Source organism: Calypte anna, chromosome 8 (genome assembly GCF_003957555.1).
Source record: "Calypte anna isolate BGI_N300 chromosome 8, bCalAnn1_v1.p, whole genome shotgun sequence".
NCBI classification, from domain to species: domain Eukaryota; kingdom Metazoa; phylum Chordata; class Aves; order Apodiformes; family Trochilidae; genus Calypte; species Calypte anna.
In genome coordinates this window covers 21,165,938-21,189,464 of record NC_044254.1, presented here as the reverse complement: position 1 = coordinate 21,189,464, position 23,527 = coordinate 21,165,938, and the positions used below count along the sequence as shown (strand labels likewise).

General features: G+C 39.3%; 1 protein-coding gene across 1 annotated transcript in view; it reads left to right on the top strand.

Annotated features, from left to right (window-relative positions):
- Positions 1 to 23,527, top strand: part of EIF2B3 (eukaryotic translation initiation factor 2B subunit gamma) — a 99,770-nt gene that overhangs the window by 23,660 nt on the left and 52,583 nt on the right. The window contains exon 5 of the mRNA XM_030455115.1: positions 2,590 to 2,701. Coding sequence (XP_030310975.1) covers positions 2,590 to 2,701 — 112 coding nt within the window. The remainder of the gene's footprint in view (positions 1 to 2,589; positions 2,702 to 23,527) is intronic.

Sequence of the window (23,527 nt, the reverse complement as noted above, 5' to 3'; positions counted from 1 at the left end):
AACCAAAACCCCACAGTGTCTTAGTGAATGCTAGTATCCCAAATAAACAGAGAGTCAGGAATTCAGACCCCCAGAATGGAGCCATGTGCTTATAGATGACATGCAAGGGATTGAGTGGAAAAGAGTTTCTAAACCTTTCTGTGGATAAAGGCAGAAGAGAAGGGGATGGTGACTTTTTCCTGCTTGTTTTTCTTGTCTTGAAAGCAGCAGGCATGTCATCACTGGTATTCCCTGTGTCTGCCAGAAGACCTCTTGGTGGTCTTGCAGGCTGCCTTGTGTGAATTCTCTACCTTTAATTGAAAAAGGGTGGGGATATCAAATCTTTAACAACTGTGTCTTTTTCCCAAGTGTCAATTCATTGCATTTGATTAAAAAGCATTTTAGAAAATCTAACCAAAAATTATTTTGTCTCATCACTGTATTGCTTAACTTCCATTCTCTCTTGATGTCATAATTTCTTTAGCCCTCAAAATTGATGGGGATCTGATTTCTAAGGTAATTAACAAATTGCAATGACTTTGTCAATTCCTTATGTATCTATCGCCAGGAGTTAAAACACATCCTATATTCCATTTTTATGCTGTAAATTTTTTAGGTTTTAGATTTTTTTAGCTACCATCACTGCATCTGATTTTTTCTCATACTTCCCTTCCAGGGATTTTGTAAACTAGTTATGTATTAATTTTTTTTTTTTTTTTTTTTTTTTTTTTAATAAGTGATTTCAGTGTGATTTGAAACAGCACTGTTATATCACCAAGTAATTGATTTTAGCAATAACTTCCATCTTTTTTAGATTACAAGAGTAATCCTACTTATTACCAGTGCACAGTAAAAAAACTAACCTGGCCTGACATCCGCTACCAAAAAAAATTTAAAAATTGGGTTGTCACATGGTTTTGCTCTCTGTTTCTTACCAATCCACATAAGCAAGAGTAACCGGTTTGGTAGCAGTCCTGTACCTGGCCCCATTTTAATCAAATTTTATTTTTCACTTTTTTTTAGTGCTTTGTGATAGCAGTGTTGTATGTTGTGTTTCTGTAGGAACAGTCAGGAGATGGGCAGCCACAACCTGAGCTTTGAGAGAAGTGACGGTGCCTTCATGGATGAAAATCAGTCACTGTTGTATTTTTAGCCTGTCAGAAGACCCCAGTTAGGTGGCAGTGGCAATGCTTGGTTTGCCCCCCTTCCTCTCAAACTCTCCTTAGCATGAGAATTGACACTTCTTTCAAGATTTATTTCTGGGTTTTTACAGCAAGTGAGCTTTATCCTAACTGTACTTAAGTTGTCATAGTGTTACATGTTCAGACCTATTTTTGTACTTGTTTGCTGTATGATTAATTTCTGAGAAGGGATAGGGGGATTTCTCAAGAGGGTATGCTTGATCACTGGGATCAAAGGCTGCCAGTAGGAGAACTTTCAACAGCTGTGCAGATTTGACTGTATTTTGATAGTGGTTGTTACTATGGTAACTCTGAAGGAGCAGGTAAAAGGAAAATAAGGGATGGGGCTGAAATGGGAAAAGTTGGATTAAAAATAGTTTTGCTGAGAAAAGATCTTAGAGAATTAACTACTTACAGAACATGCTCTTACTCTGGTCTGGTCAAAGGCTTAGAATTTAGGAGACTGAATATTTGCCAGTTTGGCCCAAAATAATAGTATTTAATTGGAGAAAGGGGGTCTTTTTAGAACTGTACTGTGGCATTGTTTTACAGCCTGTGTTCCTGTAAAGATCTATGTATGGTTTCCACCAGAGTGATGGGTCTTGCTACAATGTGCAAGTTAGAATAAGATGCCACCACTGTACTCAGATGTTGTGGAAAACTGTTCAAAAGTAAATGCTTTGCATTTCAGTTGACCGAAGTCACTGTTGATGCACAGTTGCAGATTGCAGGAGATGGGAATTGCCATAATAATATATGTAGCTGTTAAGTATTCTCTAGGTTGGCAGTTTTATAAATAGATACTTAAACCAAGTTTACCCACCCAGAAACATCAATCGTTGGAGTCTTAGAATCTATTCTTTTATGTGTGTTTATATATGCAATCTAGGTTTTCTGTTACTATCAGAATTTACCTGAAATAGGAGATCAGTTGCGAAGTAGTTATGTCTTAACTGAAATAATCATAATCTCCAGACCACCAAATTGTAATATGAAGTAATTTATGACGAGGAAGAAGCAGTTGAATTTTTGAAGAACTCTCTGCTTGCCTTGGGTTTGTTGTGTAAATTCAGGTAGCAGTTTGGGTTTTTTTAATTAAAAAAAAAATTAAAAAAAGAGAGAGAGAAGGAAAACACAGCTCAAGATGGAGTGTTGCATGTCAGGACCTGTAGTTGGCATCTTCTTAAAAAGGATGCAGAAAGCTTGCAGGGCCAGTGTTTTGAATGTCAAGATATACATCAGCTACCCAGACTGAAAACATTGTGGATTAATTTTGCAAATTCATTGATTTTCTATGTTAGTCTGTAACCTAGTATTACATATTTGGGGAGTGGGGGGTGTTGCTGGTGGTGGTTGGTGTGGTCCCATTTGTCTTTCTAGCCTGCATTGAGAGGTTTATATAATGATTGTATTTGATTTTCTACTTCAGTGGAGCAGCGTGACTTCATTGGAGTGGATGACACAGGAAAAAGATTGCTCTTCATGGCTAATGAAGCTGACTTGGATGAAGAACTTGTCATTAAAAGATCCATCCTTCAGAAGTAAGCTTATGGGTCTTTGTAATAAAAACTGAACTTGTAATGGTGGGAAATAACTCTGGCCTAGGAGTGGTGGTCAAAGACAAAGTAGGGTATGACGGAACGAGGAAAAGCAGCTTTTGCAATAATCAGGGAGCAATATTTTATTGTTCATTACATCATTGCAACCAGTTGATAGGCTTGTCTCATAACTTTATTGTGAAAAATTCCAGGGAAGGAAAAGGAATGGGTGAAAATGTAACTCCCTGAAATTCAGCCAGTATTGCTATAGTTCAGATAGAGTTTAGATTCAGGGATTCAGAAGTCATAGACCTATATCCATAAGTCAAATGTTAGTCTCATTAGCTGAGTCCCAAATGGTTTTACAGCGTATCTGAGAGAGGCTTTCACAGTTTTATGATACTTTTTCACATATAAGGCACAAAACCTCAGCTCTGTTTCCAGGCCTAAAAAGATTAATTAAAGAATCCTTGTTATATGCATCATTAAACTGCACTGAGGGCATGGATGAATTTATTACATATGCCAGAGTAGCTGAGCTTCCTGCACAACATAATTAATTTCCATTAGTAGAAGAAGGAAAGATGGTTTGTTGTTCTCTATGCTTTTCTGTACAGTGATATTAGTTTTCTCAGGCACGTGTTTTCTGACTTGTTCTGCAGAAACCTCTACTAGCTCCTTGAGAGGCTGGGCTTTGTAGTCTGTCCCAGGCTGACAGTCAGATTTTCACCCCTGTGAGATTAGACACCTGTGGGGCAGCCATCTGAGCTGGGAAATTCATCCATGTGGACCTTGTAAGTCAAGGATCTGGACATCTGTGGTCTGCCCTCAGATAATCTCCTCTGTGAAAATGCCTCTGGTGTGTGTGGTGTGGGCCATAGTGAGGTGTAATCTTTCCTTGAACATTCCCACTACCTGATGCAAGGGAGGTGCTGTATGCTTATGGAGAGACTCCCCTTCCACCCAGGTTTAATGATTACTCTAGAAGGAAAGTGGTCAAGAGTGAGCTCTGTTATCTGCTGTGATGCAAAAAAACCTGTCCCAGCATGTTCACAGGTTTTTTTCTTGGATGTTGCAGGGATGAAGTTGCAAGCAAGCCTTCTATACATACACAGTAGCTGATCTGCATAGCAGTAGTTCAGCACTGTTGCATTCTATGTTTTTGTGCAAAGCCTTCTTGGTCTATTTTGGCCTTGGTAGGAATATATTATCTACTGTTAGTGATGGGCTCATCTTTATGGTTTTCTCCTAACACTAGTGGATGACTATGATATAATGACTTAGAAATTGCTGTAACATATGTGATCTCAGTTGACCTCTGATTTTACAGGTTCATCTAACCAGAGGATTTTCATTCCTGTTACCCTTTAGCTAAATTAATCAGGCTTTATCCTGTACGGCAGATTTTGCCTTTAGGAGCACCTGTTCAGTTCTATTGTCTTCAGCAGATCTTCTTGAGCAATAACTATTTGGCATTTGGTAAATGTAGTGTTACTGGTATACAGGTGGCATAAAAATCTGTATATCATTCTTACATTTCCATATATACAGTTATCAAAGCTAAAATGTTAGACACCCCCCAAGTAAAATCCACAGATAATAGGATAGTCTAAAAGCACAGAGAGGAGATCTGCTAAGTGTTAAAAGGGAGAGGGGGAAGTTAAGAAAAAGATATTTTGAAGCATCAGGCAGGATCACTGGGACAATATCCACCTGGGTGAGCCTCTGAGGTGGGAAACTTCCTGCTGTGGATGCACATGCACTCTCTGTTTTACAGCTGCCATCTTGGAGAAACTGTGGGGGAAGCAAAATAGTATATGGAAATCATAAAATATTTTCAAATGAAGCAGTTCCAAGGTAGCAAGAACTGTGGGAGCTTTAGGAAGACAAAAGTGTTGGCAGCTAATGATGTTTTAACCATTGTGTTGTCTAGACCTGCTCAAGCCCTGACTTTCTCATGTGAGAAACAAAAGCAACGCTTAAATGATCTTTGAAGTCTTTTTTTTTTAATACATCATAGTAAAACAAGAAGAGAGGGAAAAAAAAAAAAAAGAGCAAGCCCAATCTTGTTTTTCTTCATGGATCACTTAAGTGACTGACTTTCAGCTACCATGTTGGCTGTTTCTTGATCTCTGGACTTTGTTTTGATGAAACAACAGACTTTGTGGCAACATGGGAGAATTTCCAGTACACTCATTCATTCCCCTGTAAAATACAATAGACATCTTGAGGGTGTTGCTTTTGTTTGTTTTGCTTTTAATGTTCCTTTTGAAGGGCTATGGTGGTCTTATTACATGAACTCTAGAACTCCTTCAATGCTTGTTTTGCTCTTCAGATCCTTTTCTTTTCTATTTTCTTTTTTCTCTCCCTTTTTAATGAAGGGAGTGGGAGGAGGGAGTGAAGGGAAGGAGTGGTGAAAGGAACAGGAAAAGGGAAGACGAACTTTTTTTTAAAGCTAGGAATCTTGTCACTGCTAAAAATCTAGATCCCATACAGAAATGGTTCAAAGGACCTTTGGCTTCCCCTCATCACAGGAGGGAAGTTGTGTTGACAAAACATCCAAAGCTGTAGAACACTAATTTAAATCCTTGAAGAAAAACCTTTTTCCTGACCTTTGCCTTTTTCCTATCACTGCATTTCACGCTTTTCGCTTTCCTGCCATAAAAGAGCAGCTGGTAGGGAGGGACAGAGGAAAACACACATTCTCCTGAGTACCTGTTGAGTATTAAATATTTATTTGCTCTTGACTCAGGCATTTTGTAATAATGAAAGTGTTACAGAATGAAATGTTTTTATAGGATTCCTAAGTTCATGGTGTAACCTGTTACTTTCTTTCTCAGTTTGGTTAGGATTTCCTTTCCAGATTTGTTGTTTTGATTTGTAGAGGGTTTTTGTGAGTTGTGGATAGCCATTTTGACTTTGAGAATGCCTGTCCTTTTTACACTGCAGAAAGAATTTTTCTCCTTTGCTTGCCAGAGTAAGTCTGGCAAAAGTTTCCATTCAGCTGTTTGTCTTGGGGTTTTTTTGTTGGTCTTATTGGGGTTTTTTGGGTTTTTTTGGTGGTTTTTGGGGGTTTGTTTTTTTGTGTGTGGTTTTTTGTTTGTTGTTTGTTTGTTTTGTTGTTGTTGTTGTGTTTGGTTTTTGGATTTTGGTTTTGTATGTGTGGTTTTTTTGCTTTTTTTGCCTTTTTTTCCCTGTGCTGTTAATCACCCTGATGACAAGTCCCACAGGTGGCATCCTCCCTACAATAAACAAGTGCAAAACAGTATCAAATACATCCATCCAGGCACGTTTTGGTGTGCATCAGGATGGGCCAAGAGACAAATTTATTGGTGGTGCCTAGAGACTCCAATGCTGCTGGGGAAAGCATTTTCAAGGAAATGGTTCCCTGTTTGGGTAATGAGAGCTTATAAAAAGCCATGAACAGCCTGTGCATGTCATTCACTTTGGCAGATAGCTGCAAGATGAGATATCAGAATGAAAGAAATACAGTTAGGGGAAGTTTTGGAGCCAGCTTAGGGCCCTTTGAAGGGAAAAAAATAAAGTTATGTGGTCATCCCTGGAGCCTGGTTTTGCCTGTGACATCTCTCTGACTTAGGTCTTGGCAGGATGAAGGAGTGAGGAAATGATGAGAATTCCATAGCTGCTGCCTTTGCTTTCGGAGGGGGCAAAGGTATTTGTTTTCAAAGCATGATTACAATGGACGGGGAGCTTTTTGCTCCACCTCTGATATTTATGGTCATGCAAAGTGAGACAGTAAAAGACACCTGTTGGAGCAGGTCTAAATTTGGAGCATTTCCTTTTAAGATCTTGTGGGCTGTGTAAGGGTGAGTTCAGCCTTCGTGGGTGTTCCGTCTGCACAGATGCAGGTGCAGGGCTTCTCCTAGAGAATATGTTAATAAATCACCATGACAATTCCAGCTACTTATTACCTCATGTGCTTCAGACAGAAAGGAATACCTCATCTATAAATATATACAGTACTAACATTAGTAACCTTGAAGTAACAGTACAGATATGTTTTTAAGATATTTTAATAGAAAGAGGGGGGTAACACGGGGGAATTTTTTTTCTTCCTTTTCCTCTTGCATCATGAGAGTAAAAATGAATGGTGTAGTATAATTTTAAAAGTCAGCATTGCCAAGTGGGTAGGTAATGGGAATTTAGGAATAGCTTTGATACACTTGATTTTATTTCTGTTGCCTTGGGATATTTCCTTTTTTTCTGCTGATAATTTGTTTTAAATAAGTGTATCATATATAAACACACTGCAACTTCCTTAGTGTTTCTGTTCTGCGAAACTGCCCTTCTTGGGAAATTGGAATCTCTGAGATACTCTGCACTCCTATGGCCATTCTTATGTTAGTTTTGGTTTTTTAAAACTACTTTCATGAGAAAGGCTGAGCATGATGCAGGTATAGACAGATGCTGTGTAAAGCATCCTAAGCTAGGTCATGGGCAGATGTCCTCTCCCAGTTCCAGCTGCACTGATCAAGCGGGCCACCTACTCCAACTTGCCCCCAGCTGGGTGTGCCCAAATGAGTTGTGTTACTTTTAACAGATTAAACAGCAGAACTTTAAAAACTTGGTTATTTGTGCACTTAGGAGCAGTCCCCACAACCAGAATCACTGTTAGGGAAAGGAATATGCAATAAACCAGCTCAGTGGGAAAACCTTAAGGAACAACTCAGGGCAGACCACAGAGCAAAAACTTGGTGCTGGGCTCAGTTGTCTATGAGATGAATATTGGCTTTGTATTGGCTTTGGTGGCATTCCCATGTTGGAGAAATAGCTAGTTTTGACTACCTAGTTTTGGGAAAAATATTGAATATTTCTTTTTTCTCTTGAATGTGCCTTTTAGAGAGTGATGCACAGATCTTCATTTGTTTCCTGTCAGTCCAGATCTGCACTTGCAGTTATTCCAGATCTGCTCTTTTCTGAAATAAAAATAAACTTTTCTGAAAATAATTCAGGTTCTTTTTGGCTCTTCCATCACAGGAATAGAATTTGTATGTGTAGATTCAGGTAATAATCCTTTTGCAGATGCACAAGCCAGAAAAGAATCTGGTTCCCCTTCCCAGAACTGAATTGGTTTCACAGTACTAGTAGGAATTTAGAAAGTTGTAAAAAGTTATTTTAGCCAGTAAAGCAAGTGGATCTGACTGAATCAAAACAGGGGAACTATTCTATTGAATAAGAGGGTGTGATTTTTACACACTAACTTCTCAGACTATAACCACACTTTAAAAATGTTGGTTTAGCTTTAATCATATTTCGTTACAAAAAAGGATTTTGCTCAACATTTCAGAAAAAGGTACTGGTCTGTGAATTGTTATTTGAGTCATGAGTTGGGAGATGAGATGCCCTTTGAGTCTTGTTTGCCTGTTTAGAATTTTCTCAGTTCACCAAGTGTATCTGCTTTAACTACAACATTCATTTGCTCAGTGAGTTTCCCTTTCTTATATTAGTTTAAACTTTGTTCAACTTGCTTTGCTTTTTCTGTAAAAATGTCAGGGATGAGTGTAGCCTTCAACTTAAGAAATTGAATATTTTCAAAATTAATTTATTGTTTCTAAAATGCATGTGACCAAATATATGTAAAACATTTTAATTTGGTGCTTTTCGGTTATGTGTGTACAGTAAACGTGATCATATTTTAAAAAATCATACTACTATTACTGATTCTAATACTGTTGCTCCCACCAGATTGTATTGTGTTTTGCTGCTGCTGTGTTATTTCACTCATTCGTTGGGGGGCAGGGTGGGGAGGGTGGGTTGGAAAGGAATGTACAACATATCCAGGTCCTATTTATAAAAGAAAGGTCATGCTGTGTCTTGACAGCTTGTACAGGTAAGAGGTCATGAGTCTTAGAAGCTGAAATATTAGCAAGGGCTTCTATCAAATGTAGCTACAGAAACTCTTACTGGCAATGGATTTAATTTTACTGCAAGGTTCTTGCCAGCATTACAGTACAGATACATCTAAAAGCAGAGAGCATGAGGCTCAGCAGTTGGTTTCTAACCGTCGGTAAATATGTTGTTCAGATTGTCATTAGTGATTTGCCTGTCTGTCTGCTGTGGTCTCAGACCAGTACTTAGCCTGTTACTCAGTTTTACTTTTTGGAGGTTTCAAAGAAGGAAGAGCTGACTGTATTGCTTGGACACCCCAGAGTCCATGTGACTTGGTAAATGCGGTGCTCTGGATGAGTCATCAAGTTGGACAACACTGAAGCTGAATCTCACTATTACTCTAAGCCAGGCTTAAGTCTTGAAAAGATGACAAACGGTCTGTTCCTTTTAGAAAGATGTCTTAATATTTTAGTACAGTTGCCACTGTGTATTTTTTAGCAATGCCGTAAGCTAGTTTATTTCACATAGTTGATGGGAAGTGTAGCCATTGCCAGTTGTTTTTGTGATGTACTTACCCCAGTTGATCCACATGTAACCTGTATGATCAAAAAGTGTCAGGTTAGGGGCAGAACACAGGATGATCCATTATTTGCTTTCAACGTATATTTTCATTCATAGTGTGTATTCAGCCTGTTGGAATCTCAGTGTTTCGGCTTGTTCCCAGTTATCCCAGAATGACCAGTGTGTGATGGAAGGGCACAGACTCATTGCTGTGTGCTTGGGGTGGTACAGAGGAAAAAAAACCCATAGGTCAGAGGAGTTATCCCTGCTTGCACGAGCACTGTCAGGCTCTCCCCTACCACATGTCCACCATGTGTTCCTCATCAGCGGGATGTGGAACTCCATGACGCAGAGCAGACTGGAATGCAGAGTTAGTTAACACCCGCCGTTGGGGAATTTATCAGCCAGTGTGGAATATGGCGGGGGGGTGGGGGGGAGGCAGCCTAGCTTAAAGCAAAGTAAGGGTGAAATGAGGCATGTGACTGTTCCCCTTCAGTTAAAAGGCCTGATTCTGCCTGGGACTGAGGTCCTGGCTTCTGAGCCCAGCCAAAGCTTCTGGTTCCCTAACAACTGTTGTGTTGCAGATTTTTTTAAGATTTTTTTTTTTTTTTAATCCTTCAAATTGCCATGCTTAGCAGAAGATTCTTGCAGTGAGCTGGAGGGAAGTACCCATGTTATTTGTGAAAGAAACCATTTATCTATGCTGTTCTAATAAACCTGGACCTTGAAGAGCTGTTAAGTCATCCTAGTCATTGAGATGGAACTGCTAACTTGCAGGGATACATAAAAGTGATAGCCTCTCCATTAAAACTGGCTACACTTGGTATCACTTGAACTATAGTTGCATAATATTTTTAGTGCTGATTTATTACATGTACTTCATGGCTACTGTGAACTCTAACCTGAATGATTTACTGTGATGTTTAGCACTGCTAAGAGTATTGTGAAAGTCATAATGAAAAGAGTCAGAACATATAATTGGTTGAAGGTATATGTGTGCCCACAGTCCTTATTGGCTTCACATTCTCCTTTACTTGCAGCAAATATGTATCTTTCAAAATGTTTCCATTCATTCAGAATACAATGCTGAATTCCCTCTTGAATAGCCCTTGTGTGGTTCTCCCCAAACAGCATTGTGCTGGCAGTTTCTGGAATTACACAGGAAATGAAGAGCATAGCAGACTTTCCTTTCTCTTGCTAAGACATGCTCCTCGGGAGCTCTTCCAGTAGATCGAGTAAGTAGCAGAGATCTGTTCCTAAGGGCAGCATGTCCTCTGTTTCTGCTTTGGGAAATCCTACTTTTTGCTGGCTTCAGATCCTCCCTTTCTTCATCAAATGTATTGCATCGTTTCCCCGGCTAGAGGAGATTAGATAGAGGTTCCTTTTACACACAGTAAGACCTCTTTTCCCCTTAGTCATATCTTACCTATGTATGAAATACATATATATTCCATATGAATAGGAGTTAAGAGGAGATGGGTATTAGACCTTGATATGTGAAATGGCAATGCAAAACAATCTATCTTGTGCAATTATTGATTCTAAATATAACTTTTCATGTACCTGCCTATATATTGGCTGGCAGTAGTCCTTGGTATTGGATTGATCATCTTGAAATCCTTTAACTTTTTAAAAAAATTATATGAAGAGTGGTATTCATTATTCAGGTTACTGGAAGCTCAAGATTTTGAAAAATCTAGGTCAGTCAGAGAGATTTGAAAAGGGAATAATTTAGGGCCTTCAGACAGAAAAAAAATTGGCTGATGGGCTTTAATTAAACTCCAAGGGTTGGAAGCAAACCAGTAAGAAAGCAAGGGAAATTCAAGTTAAAGCTCAACTTCTAGTTTTTCTGCATATAAATCTTCCAGCAGCTGGTGATATTTGCAAGAGCACAGGAGACTGTCTTTCACTATTCCCTTTGATTTTATTTTTTTCCTTTTGCTTTATTATTCTCAAGGTGTAGCATTAAATGTAATTTCAGAGGCCACGTGTGTCCCTAACTTCTCCGTCCCATCTCTGTGGTCCGTGTGTTCATACATGTATGCATATGTGTGTAATATACAGTTTTGTTCCCTAATGTATGGGTACAGCATTTCTTTAATTAGGTATAATTTTTTTGTTGGGCTTTTTTTTTTTATTTCACCAAATGAGCTATAGCATTTCTGAAAATGCCTCTGAAATTCCCACTTCTGTGAGTTTGAGCCTTAGCCAGGTAGAATAGTAATAACAGAATCGTGGCCAGCAGTGCCATAAATTTCAACTAAAGTATCGAGCAAGAAGGCGGATTTCTGTTTGTACTGTTGTTAGAGATATTTATTCAGGGCAGGTCTTTCAGCAAGTGTGATTATTTTCAGAGAGGCCCTCTCTCCATTCTTGCTTTAGAATGTGCTGGGGATGTCTGCGGAGAATGGCACCTGTGAACAGCAGCCAGACAGAAGGAATAAAATCCCTTGGGAATGAGACTTCTCTTTATGGCCATTTTTCACTTCTAAGGCCACTTGAAAAATATTGTTCTTCAGGTAGATCTCCTTCCTAGATTCCTGGGTTAGCATTTGGGTGCCTGCCATTTTCCCAGACCAAGGAGCTCCCAAAGACTTAAGCTTTTCAAGTAGGAAAGTATGCAAGCACATATTTTGCAGCACCAGACGCTATTGAAAGAATAATGGACCCTTCCCACATTCAACTCCATTCTTCTTGCACTCACTCCCAGACCTCTGGAGCCACTGTGCTAGCAAATGATTACATTCTGTTTCTCTTGTAACTCTTCCTAAACAAAATGTTAATTGAGACATTGATTTATACAATTTAGATTCCTTTGTTAAGTTGGTGTAGTTAAAAGCCTCTGGCTATTGAGGGGACAAATTAGTGCCTGCTGGTATGCTATTCTGTATCTTACCTTTTGAGAAAAAAGAATGTATTTGAGATTTAAGGAATATGTCTCTTGCATTTATTTGTTTTAGAGGTACCTCATGATAGAGTAGCTCTAGAATACACAATTCTGGGTGTTTTCTGATTTACATTATAATGTGAAGGAAGCAACCTGTAAAAAAGTAGATTTTGGTATTCTTTTTGCTATGCATTTGACATTTGTCAATTGAAATGAAGGGCTTTTGATAGTAGAGACGTTACACAGATTCCAGGCTTCCATAGGTGACAGAGATAAGCTTGTACCCGAGGTGAAACATGAATTGTTACGTCCTGGCCAGCTGTTGACTTACATGCTTTTCAGAAAAGTTGTTTAACTTTACTTCTTAGTGATCTGTTCCTGTCTTTGGAAAAATATGGGAATGTTTGATTGCTTATTTTGTTTTCTAGGACAAACTTTGTGAATAGAGGAAGAGTTCTCATTCTACAGATAATCTGGTGCTGGAAAGGGTAAAAGTTAATATGAATTGATGAGCTTTCACCAGTTTGCATTAAGAAGGCGATTAGTCTTGTAATTGTGTTCTTGTGATTAATAGTCTTGTAACTAATATACAAAGAGATCTCGCTTCTCTACCTGGCTTTATAGCCTTGAAGTCCACTTAATATTTGTCTCACACAGTCTTCACTTTTTGAAATTAATGCAATATTACTGTCCTGTCTCATGGGACATAACTCATGGATGTTTATGTGAGTACTGTAAATGTAAAAATGCTGCTCAGAATACGGGGTGTTAACTGTTGGCTTTCCTACATTTAGAATCAGAATAGTACTTGTTAAAATGACTTGCAGAAAGCAGATGATGTAACACTGTGTACAGCATGAGCTTTTAAACCAAGATTTTCAGTTTCAGCACTTGAATTTCCACACACCAGACACCAGCAGTATTTAAATGCATTACTGTATAGTTTATTGTGTTATGTGCTGCTATTATTATCACTTAATCAGTGATAATTCTTATCACTGTCCCTTAATTTCCTTTCAATGTAGGCATTCTCCAGTTTTTCATACAAAAGCACTGGACTTATAGTGAAAAATTAAACATATTTTCTTTTGCATTAATGAGCTACTACTCTTGAGTGTACATGATGAAATGTGTAGCTGGGTGATGAAATGTGTAGCATGCACCTGAGCTGGTTTTACAAATGTAGGCTTGAATCTGGCACAGCTTGTGTTGGTGCACCTGAGCTAACGTGCTGCTGCCAGGGCCCGGCTGGGCTGGCAGCAGAGTAGCTGGGCATGCAGAGCAGCTCCTGAGCTAATGAATGCTTCAGGGGCTCAGGGCATGGGAGAACCAGAAGGACTAGGTAGGAGCCAGTTCCAGTGCAGAAACAGTACTATTATCTGGGATTTCTTGGGTCGATGTTACTCAGGATAAAAAAAACAGAACAGTGCTTGTGTTCCTTCAGTCCATACATTGATTGCTTCTCTCCACTTCCAGTTTGGCAACCTGTTAGCAGCTTTTAAATTCTGAGATAAGAACTGTAGGTTTGTAAACTGTGTAGAATCATAGAATCCCTTAGTTTGGAAAAGACCTTAAGATCATCATGGCCAACTGTTAACCCAGCCCTGCCAAGTCTTTCACTAAATTCTTGGTCAGCACTTTCAGGTTCCACCAAAGTACAAGTGTCAAACAAGAGTTATCTTTTAGCATCCTTTCAAATAGCTTACTTTTTACAGTAGAAAAGCAATTCCCTTTACAAGGTGATCTCTCCAAATAAGAACTGCTTTCATTTTTCCTGAACATTTTAAAAGCATGATGACTATTTTTTTTACAAGTGATCTGCTGTAAAGTGTTTTCTGAGTTGATTTGGTCTGCTGTGTGTGATCTGTTTTTTTTCTCTTTTAATGACAATTCTGTCCATGAAGAATTAATGTTTTCTGAATGACAGGTTATGGTAACAAAAAATGGTTATACTGCCCTTCTAAATAGTGGCCTCATAAAGGTCATGTGCATAAATTAAGGCATAATTAACCTGTAAGTCAAGAATGCTATGAACAGCAGAAATGCCAAGCACCAGAGCTGAAGTACAGTTGAATAACCTGCTACACAGAAATCTATGTCACTTTACTTGTTCCTTCATGTTGGTGTTTCGAAGCTGTAATTGACTGATTCACCATCTTGAAGGCAGTGGATGCAAGGATATGAATCTGTGCATATGGGAAAGGTGTGTGGATGCAGGGATATAAGTTTGTCCATGTCCGAGAAAGGTGTCTGATACTGAGCATGAGTCTTTGAGTGACAGAAGTCTCATAGCAGACTGCAGCACAAGAATTTAAATGCTACTTTTGCTTTAACACTCTTTTCTGTCCTTTGACTTGTTAATTTCTGTAAATAAACCCAAAAATCCGCAGTGAAGGTGGCTCACAGATTCCATTCAGGACTTCTGGAAAGCTTTTACCTGAAAATCTACCGCTGATTTTGACTCCTTCTCCAATGACAATTAGAAAACTGACCATAGGTATTAATTCAAGTCTCAATTGAATTATCTAGAATCTTAGAAATCAATTCTGCCTTTGCAAAGATATGACCCCAACATCTTTCCCTTGCATAGGCTGCATTTGTTCTTGGCTGTCTCATGTGCATTGGTTGTGGCCTCAAATCACTACAGTGCAGCCCACCTTCCCACCATCCCTGCTCATTTTAACCATTTTGATGCTGACTGGCTCAGTCCAGCATTCACCTCCTCACCACACACAGAAAACCACCCAGACTACTGATGAAAAACACTTCAGCTACATGTCAGCGTATCTAGAAACCTGAAAAAACAGCAGGTATCTAAGTGTAAGTTTATAGATCAAAATTGTTGATCCCTGGTTGGTCCAGGCTGGGCAGAGCATGGGTATGGAGAATTAGATGAAGTTACAAGGTGGAAAAAAAATGGATGAGCCTCAGAAGCATTCCATGCAGGTAGGCACTGATTTGAACTTACGTGTTGTTCTGAATAATACCTTCCTAATTACACTCACAGTTACGTATTTATTCCCAAAATTCTGTGATATTTTGGCTTTTAAATCTAAAATGAGGGAGGACAAGCAGATAAAGTCTTCACTAATGTGGATCAAAACACATTGGGGAAAAAACTGTGTATGAGAAGACATTCTTGGTAATCCTTTTTGTCGCCGTAAGCAAAAATGTCCCCCTCACTGCTGTAACTTCTGTCCTGAAACAGGCGCAGCATTCACAGCTCTGAGGAGCTGATTTTGTCATCTAGATGAAGAGTAAGACCCAAAATTGACATAAATAGCTATAAAAAAGGAAGAAGGGAATTTTCTGCTATTACTTGATCATTTTGTGCTTACTTGCAAATCTGAGATTTTCACCAGTTGCATTTTTTAATTCTGAATGTGTTTCATTAATGGTGAATGACAGCATGTTTTTACATACTGCTGTCACTTCATTTCTGAAGAAGAGATGATGATTCTTGCCAGACATAAAACTGTTGTGCTTCCAGAAGTTCCTTCAGGGCTCCGTTTGTATTTGATTTTTGGCTGGCTTGCAGGAATATATGATCCAATTGATCCAATCACAGTTGAAATTGAAAACAGGCATAGTTTGTATATATTTAAAAAAGATAATTTGCATGTAGGGAAGAGCCCATGAAAGTGTGTTATAGAATTCTTACCTGCACCTGGGTATAGAAAAAGTTTAGGAAGTGATTTTGTGTGTATCCATTGTGTATTTGTTTCTTTATATCAGTGTACGTCAGAGGTCCCAATACAAGTAAAGCATGCTATGCAAGCTAATTAAATCAGTGCCTCTGTGGAAGAATTTAGTTTCTGGAATTGCTCTTGTAAATCTGAGATGTAAACAAAAACCTAGTTATTTTTATATCGTTTCCCTTTGCCTCATGTACGTGATTCTGGAAGTTGGAGAGTTATATGTTTATGCCTCTTTTTACAGGAGAATATTTGTGCGGCTGAATTTTTATTGAAGCATAATTCCTGGTTTCCTTAAAGCTGAGCAAGGCTACTGTATGGTGGGAACAGACATTAGTTTGAGTTGCTGTGAAAGGCTGTTCATTTTAAAGCTACCAAGGCAGCAAATTGTCCTCAAGTGTTTCTTCATTAAGAGTTGTTTGCTGCTTTTGTAGAAACTGCAGCTGTGGAAAGTAAATTAGGAACTTTTCCTGAAAGAAGGGTGTGCAAAGACCAGTGTTTAGGCCATGGGATCTTACTGTCCCTCCTTCTTCTGCCTTTGCCTCTCTGGGAGTGACACAGGCACCACTGCATTATATTCTGTTTCATTTAGCTATGTACTGAGACCACCAGTCTCCAGAGGCTCCATTTATCTGCAACTGGCTTTGGTTTGTTCTTTCTTGGTTGGTTTACAGCTTCATCATAGACTCTTCACTTTTTGTGCTGGTTCCTTTAAAATGCAGAATGCAAGGATAGTACCTGTCTGTAAGGGTTTGGTGTCTAAATGAACCATAGTTATGGATATGGCCCTTGCTTATGTTGAATGTGACATTCTCCAGAATAAACCTATTTTTAATACAGTTCCAGTATAATCATAAAGCCTACCATGTAGGAAAAGTGCAGCTTTCTTCTTTCTTGTGAATAATCAGGCCCACTTCTTCTGTTTTAGTCCAGAAACTTCCTTTTATTTTTAATAGCAAACTATTTTGAGAGCAGACCCCACTAGCATAGGATTTTTAGAAGTAAACCAGTCTTTTAAGGCTTCCTGTTTGCTTCTTACTTCTGTTTGTTTTTGTTGGTTTTTTTTTTACTGTTTTCTGCAAAAGCAACCATTGTAGACTTGGCCCTTTTTTATACTACTATAGTCTAGAGGTTTAGCACAGGTCTTTATAGTTACAGATTGTTTCTAATAGATTTTTTCTTTATAAACTAAGGGCAGGACTGTGCATGAAATCTGTTATTGTATTTGTGCTTTGTACTCATATACTTGTTGACTGTTTTACAGGCCAGTAACGTAGTAGCCACAGGCTAGGAAGCTTGCCCAGAAATCTGGCATATTTAATTAGTGCTAGTAAACAAGCAGAGTTTCAAATTTAATTTTTCCTTCTTTAATTCCTATAAACCTCAAGCCATTTAAGATTTAATTTTGACACTAGTTTCATTTATGCAGTTGGATAATACTGAAACAGTCCACAGCCACAGACAGAATAGTCCCAATCTCTTTTAAGCAAGAAGGGAACAGAAGTTGTTTTGTTTTAATAGTATTTGAGGTTGCTGTAAAACTGTAAAGGATAATCTTCAGGTCATCCATGACCCATTTTCTTTTTCTTTCTTTTAGCTGTTTCAGGATGAGGGAGTTGTCCTACCATGGGTTTAAATATCAGAATCACAGAACCACAGAATCATCCAGGTTGGAAAGGACCTGTGAGATCATAAGGTCCAAGTCTAGACTCGTAAAGGAAAAGAATTGAATTTGTTGCAATTCTGGTCTTTGTACAGAGGGCTGTTCTCAGGGCAACTTAACAGAGGTGTCTCAGCTCTGTTACTTACAAATGGTCAGATTATTGCTTCTGGTCTGTGAGGCTGAACTCACTGCCCCAGGTGACACAGGCAACAGAGGTGTCAGTCACTGTCTTTTCTCTTGCTTTTCAGTGCCAGTTTGTGTTCTGTGGTTAAAATGGTTGTCTACTACTGCTTTCAGTATTATGGGCCACTTAACTCTAGATTAATGACATTTCTCCTATCTGTTTCATTGCTGAAGTTCACCTTGCCTCCAGACAAGTAGTGTGCCAATGCAATAAAATACTTTTGGCTAATTTCGGCCCAAAACTGGACTTTGTAACTGCAGAAAAAAAAAAAAAAAACAAAAACAAAAACAACAACAACAACAACAACAAAAAAAAAAAAAAAACCAAAATGCACAGATGAGCAGTGTCTCACTAGCTGTGCAGACAGCTCTTTCTTCAGGGATGTGTGTTTGGTTTGGTTGTTTTTTTTCAAATGAACAGTGACTGTCTCCTTATTATAAAGGCAGATCCTACCTAAGTGAGTTGGTGTGTGCTGGAGTATGTGGAACAGCACCCTGGTTTGCATGAAGTTCTTCAGTCAGCAGTAACCATCCCAGGGAAGGAAGTTAACATATTGCCTGAGGTCCTGCCTCACTGCATTGAGTGTACACAAGATTTTCTTGTGTCCTCTACAATATTCTAATTCCCATATTATCACTCTTCTAAAGGAATGGAATTCCTCTGGCCCAACCTTAAGCTTTTATTCAGGTCCTAGTAATGGGTGAAAGATGAGAAGGATTTTTGGAAATCCAGCTCTGTCTTCAGTGCAGTTTGGTTTTGTTCCATAGAGCTTACTGCTGTAATGCTCCAACTTTCAGCGTCCTCCTGAAAACATTTTAGGTGTAAGCTCAACTTCTTATAGTAATATGAAGCAGCAACTCTGTTATAGCTATTAACAAATCTGGACATTTTTAATCATGAATAATCTACTTTAACCAGAAACCAACCCAGTGTGGCTGTAACCACTGTAACTGCTTGTTTCAAAAATGCAAATTTGGATTTGGGTTGATGTTAAGCACTTCTTGTGGTAATGAGAGGTTTTTCTGTGTCTTGTCTGTTTTCCTTTTTTTTCTTTTTACTGATACAAATGCTCATCATCTTGTCATATTTCTAATGGTGTTTTTAAAAAATACCAGTTAGCTGTTAAAATAATTAGTTATAAAGTTCTTTTGGACTGAAAAACTGAGAGCTGTCTGCAAGTGGCTCCAGTCTAACTTGAATTCTCCTTTAGTTTTAAATTGTGCAGTCATACTGCAAAAATAATACTATGTTTTCTAATTTTAAGGCTTTGTTTTAAAAAAGTTCTTATTTGATACTCTAAAAATATTAGCTGATAAATTAAATCATATAGGTTCTTTTAAATTAGAAAACAATGCAAGTCTCTCTGTATTACTTGTGTAAAGTTCCTATCACTTGGGATATTTCTTCACTGCCAAACTGGGTTGTATTCTAATGCTGATGTTGCCCCAAGCCCTTATGGCCCTGTGTCCTGAAATCCCATGGCTGGAGTTTGACACCTAAATCCAGGCTGGCGTGTGACTAAGGGTGTATCTGACTGCATGGGCTGAGTCATGAATTCAGTGTAGCAATGTCAGGAAATCCTTCTGATAACCAGATTCATCAAGTTTGAGTGCTGATATCATGGTGTAGTTTCCCCTAAAATGTATTTTTCTTCTTTGTACCTGTTCAGCATTGCCAAGATACAGAGCAGCCTTCATCCTGACTGTCCCACCCACACTCTCCTCAGTGGCAGCAGAGCAAAGTTGTGTGCCCACTTTAATTTCTGCCTGAGATAAAACTGTTCTCAATCAATTAGGGTTGTTGGGGTCTTGTCAGGATGAAATGTGGTTACTGTGTTGCCAAATGCTCAGGTGTCAAGGTTTCAGGGGAGTTGAGATATGAGTTGGTTTGGCTGTAAAACCTTGTCAGGAGTCAAAAGTGAGGCAGAAGCAGTAAGTCCCAAGGGGAAATCAAAAGGAAACACAGGTCAAAGCACCAATGGAAGAAGCTACAGAATTGGTGAGGAGCAGGAGCAAAGTATAATTCATTTATTGTAGATGAAGGAAATGCAAATTGCCAGATTTACTGCAGAGGAAATCCTACATAGGATGGATTTGGGTAGGTTTTGGGAATTTAAACCATAACACTTGAATTTTTCCCATCTTTGCATTCAAAGCTCGTGTCTTCTTGCTTTCTAGATGGTAGGTGTTGGAGGAAGCCAGATGCTGCTTTGCCTAACCCACAACGTGTGTTGCTCTTTTCTTTCTTCTGTTTCCTCCCTTTGCTGTTCCTTTTAATCCCTATAACCAGCTTTCAGACCCTTGTCAGGTTGTTTTCCAGTCCCGTGGAATTTAACTGTTTTGATTGCAAATACCTTCTATAGACAGATAAACATGCAACTTCCATTGTAACAGTCTGACTGCGAAACGAAGATCCTAGCAGAGGAAAGTGTATGATCAGGTGTGGCCTGTGCACAGAAACAGGTTTAAAGAGGGATTTTTAGTTTCAGTAAACTGGTAGTGCAGCAATCCATGGTTCTCATAAGGTACCTGGAAAGCTACTCAGAATGGGAAATCCAAAAGGATGTGTGCCAGCTTCAATTTGTCCTGCTTCTGGGCCCTGTAAAATAAATCAGAAATGCTTATTTCCACTTTGTTTTTTCCACTTTTACTTGGAGTTAAAAGTCAGGAGAGGGAGAATTTCTTTTTGCCCATGTGCCTTATTAGTCTAAAGGTATGTGATTACCTTAAATTCCAAAATTTTGCAGATCATGGATTTGTAGTTCTAGTCACTTGTTCTGTACACTTCACCTGAGTGGCACATAAGGTCTCTGAAGCCTTATTTGAAACTGCAGTCAGCCAGTGACGTTTCCGAAGTACTCTTCTGTTTGCCTTTGAGTCTAGGCCAGTGACATAAAGAAAATGTGGCAGCCTTGCTTTTTTTAAGCTATATATTGCTAGTGACCTACAGCTTTGACCTAGTATTCAGTTTCACCATTTCCCATGCATTTACTGTAATTATTTGATTTAAGAAAATATATCATATGTCTGCTGCTTAGCCCTTTGGGAACTAGTGTAGGAGGGATCAGCAGGAGCTGCTGCTCTTCAGTAGCCTCTGTACAATCCTCCAGCTTCAGTTTTTTTCTTAAAACTTGTTCCTCTTTGAGCTGTCATCCTTTCAGCCCCGGCAGTTTTTTTGAACAATTATTTACTAAGGTGAATTTCCATGAAGCAGGAAGCAAAGTGAGCTGAAAATTGGAAATTATTAGGATTGCCAGGTGCAGACTTTCAGTTCTTTCTCCCTCCTTAGCAAAGAAAGCATTTCCCAAAGCTTGATTAAATCTCTTAAATCACAGTTTAGCCCAGCATAAGAAAAAGAGTCTCAAGTACCAGATCTGAACCAAGTGACTAAGCCACATCCCGTTGTGTTAGAATTGAATTGGTTCTAGTGCACAATAATCTACTGTATTGTCATCCTGGCTTTAACTGTAGCATAAGATGATTACATTGAATGTGTATAATAATAAGGCTTACACTTTGTATATGCTGCTTTAAATATTTTGGCACACCACAGAAAGAACCTTTACGTGCAAGGCTTGATTAATCCTTTTCCTCTGTGTATAGAACAAGTAGCTGCCAGAGCTCAAGGGTAAAACCTATTAATAATGTCTTGGCAGTCCCCGCCCTCCTTTGCAGTGTATTCATTTCACACCAAACTCTGGACTTATTATCATTTTAGTCTCTTTCTTTTGCTCTCCCAGTTTCTACATAGCAATTGAGGCATTTTAGCAGATTTGAGTCTAGTATAAAAGTATGAAATATTAAATATTTGCATTTTATCCATATTTTCAGAGGAGGACAGGGAAAAAGACGGAGGTTGTGGGGAGCCTGGCCCCTCTGTTATTTCCTACAGCTGTTAGCACTCACTGTGGCAGAGAAGACCCTTAAAACCAAGTTTAGGGAAATGCTTTCCCCAGCAGCTGTGTCCGCTGTGCTCCCAGGGGGATGCACGTGCATGCAGCGACGAGGCCACACACCCCCCAGAGAGTGTTCCTTGGACTTGGGGTGGGTGAGAAATTACTGTTGTTCTCGTTTTCATTTGGGGAAACTGAAGCAGGGAAAAGAAAAGCATTTTAAATAAGGTCAGTACCCTCACTGTTCAGCATCAAAGTCAAGAGAGATGTTAATTTAAAAGCACAGTCTTGGTGCCAAGATAACGACTCTTTCTACAGGTCACACTGGCTTACTGTAAACTATTACTGACCTTGAACAAATATAATCCTGCATTCTGACTGCTAACCTGTACTCTTTATACTAGAGAAAATTATTTAATCTTTGGCTTTCAGTGAAAGTTGGTTCCTTTACCAAAAAGTTTTCAGCATGTTTTTCTCAGAAGTAAGTTCAGAGTTTGTATTATAGTCTCTTGGGTCTATTAATATTATAACACAACAAAGAAAAATGGCATGCGGTGAAGGTTTTAAATGAAAAATATTTATTATTCGGAAGGCTTTCAAGCAACTTAGGTCATTAGATCAATAAAACATTTCATTTGGAAAGTGCTTCCCATTCCTCATGTAATGTCTCTTCAGCCATGAGGATGGATTCGAGAGTAGTTTTGAGTGTGGCATGTCCTTGCCAAGTCCTCAAGGAACCAAAAAGTACCTTTGCCTCCTGAGTTTGTAAATAAGGTTGCAAAACTGCAACCTTAGAAGAAGGGAAACAGTGAGGGGGTGCTTCAGAGCTGGAAGGGGGGGGCAGAACGAGGCCACCTCTTGTAAGAGACCTCATAGCAGCTGACACAGACTTGAAATACTGAGTGAATGCTTTTCTGTGCCCCCTTCCTCTCCACAGCAGTGCTCTCACATACACCTCATAGCCAGAACTGACCCAGTTGTTCCACCCGAGACCTCTAGTTACACCCTGCTCCCCCTCCTCACCAGGCAGAGCGGTGCAGGAGGTCTCACAGCTCTCCGGGGGGAGATGGGGGGGTCCGGGCCTGCGCCGCGACAGCTGCTGCGGTTCAGCCCGGAGGTGGCAGCATTTCACTGGTGGGCAAAGGGGGCCTGGGATACAGAGGGGACATTCATCTGGCTAAGTGCTTGGGGATGGCTTTGGCCAAAAATGCTGTGTAAAAAAATTAAGGTCATAAGGTGTCTGGGATTTTTGAAGAGCCAACATAACAGTGGCCTTTTATTAGTAGTAAGTTTACAGCCAAGAGCTGTCCCGTAAATGAGCAATGCGATTTAAGGATTTTTTTTTTTTCCCTTTAAAAGTAGGAATGCTTGAGACATTAAAGGTGGTCTGGCAGCTCTTTCTGTGAGACTGCGTGTTGATCTGTACACTGGCTTTGTATCAACATGAATGCACCACCTCTGTTGCAGACAGTCAGGGGTCAGCAGTGTCTGAAGTGGATGGCATGCATCTTCATGCAAGAATACAGTACAGAGCTTGGGGAATACAAAGAATTTGGTAGGCTGTTTGGCTACATGAACTGTGTAGTGTGGAGCTACATGCAATTAATTAGACAAGAAATGAGTGTTAAATGCATAGTTAGCACTTAATATTCTGTTATTTATTTACTTATTTTGGAGGGATGAGGGGGAAGATGAACTAACACCCTGTAAGCCCACAGTGGATGTAGTTCAGATATCAGTTCAGGAGCCAGGTTAATAGCAGGTATGATTGGATTTTTATTGTGTCATTGCCTGGATTAGTATTACAGTATGGACAGCCTCAGGTCCTTGAGCGTATTTTAAAGACCTTCATACTTTCCGTCAACAGCTGTATGAAGTTAAAGCAAAAGAGGCCATGGGATTTCTCTTTCTCAGCTAGTTTATTTGTGAGGTGGTGAGGTTAATGTGGCAATATCCCATGCTTAGTAGAGAGGCTTTTTGGCTTTAAGCATTGTGTGTGCTCCCCTCAGATTTATGATTTTGACCCCAGCCTGGCATTATCACACTGTCAGTGGGAGTGCAGGGCTGGTTTGAACCTCCAGCTCTTGGTGGTAATCT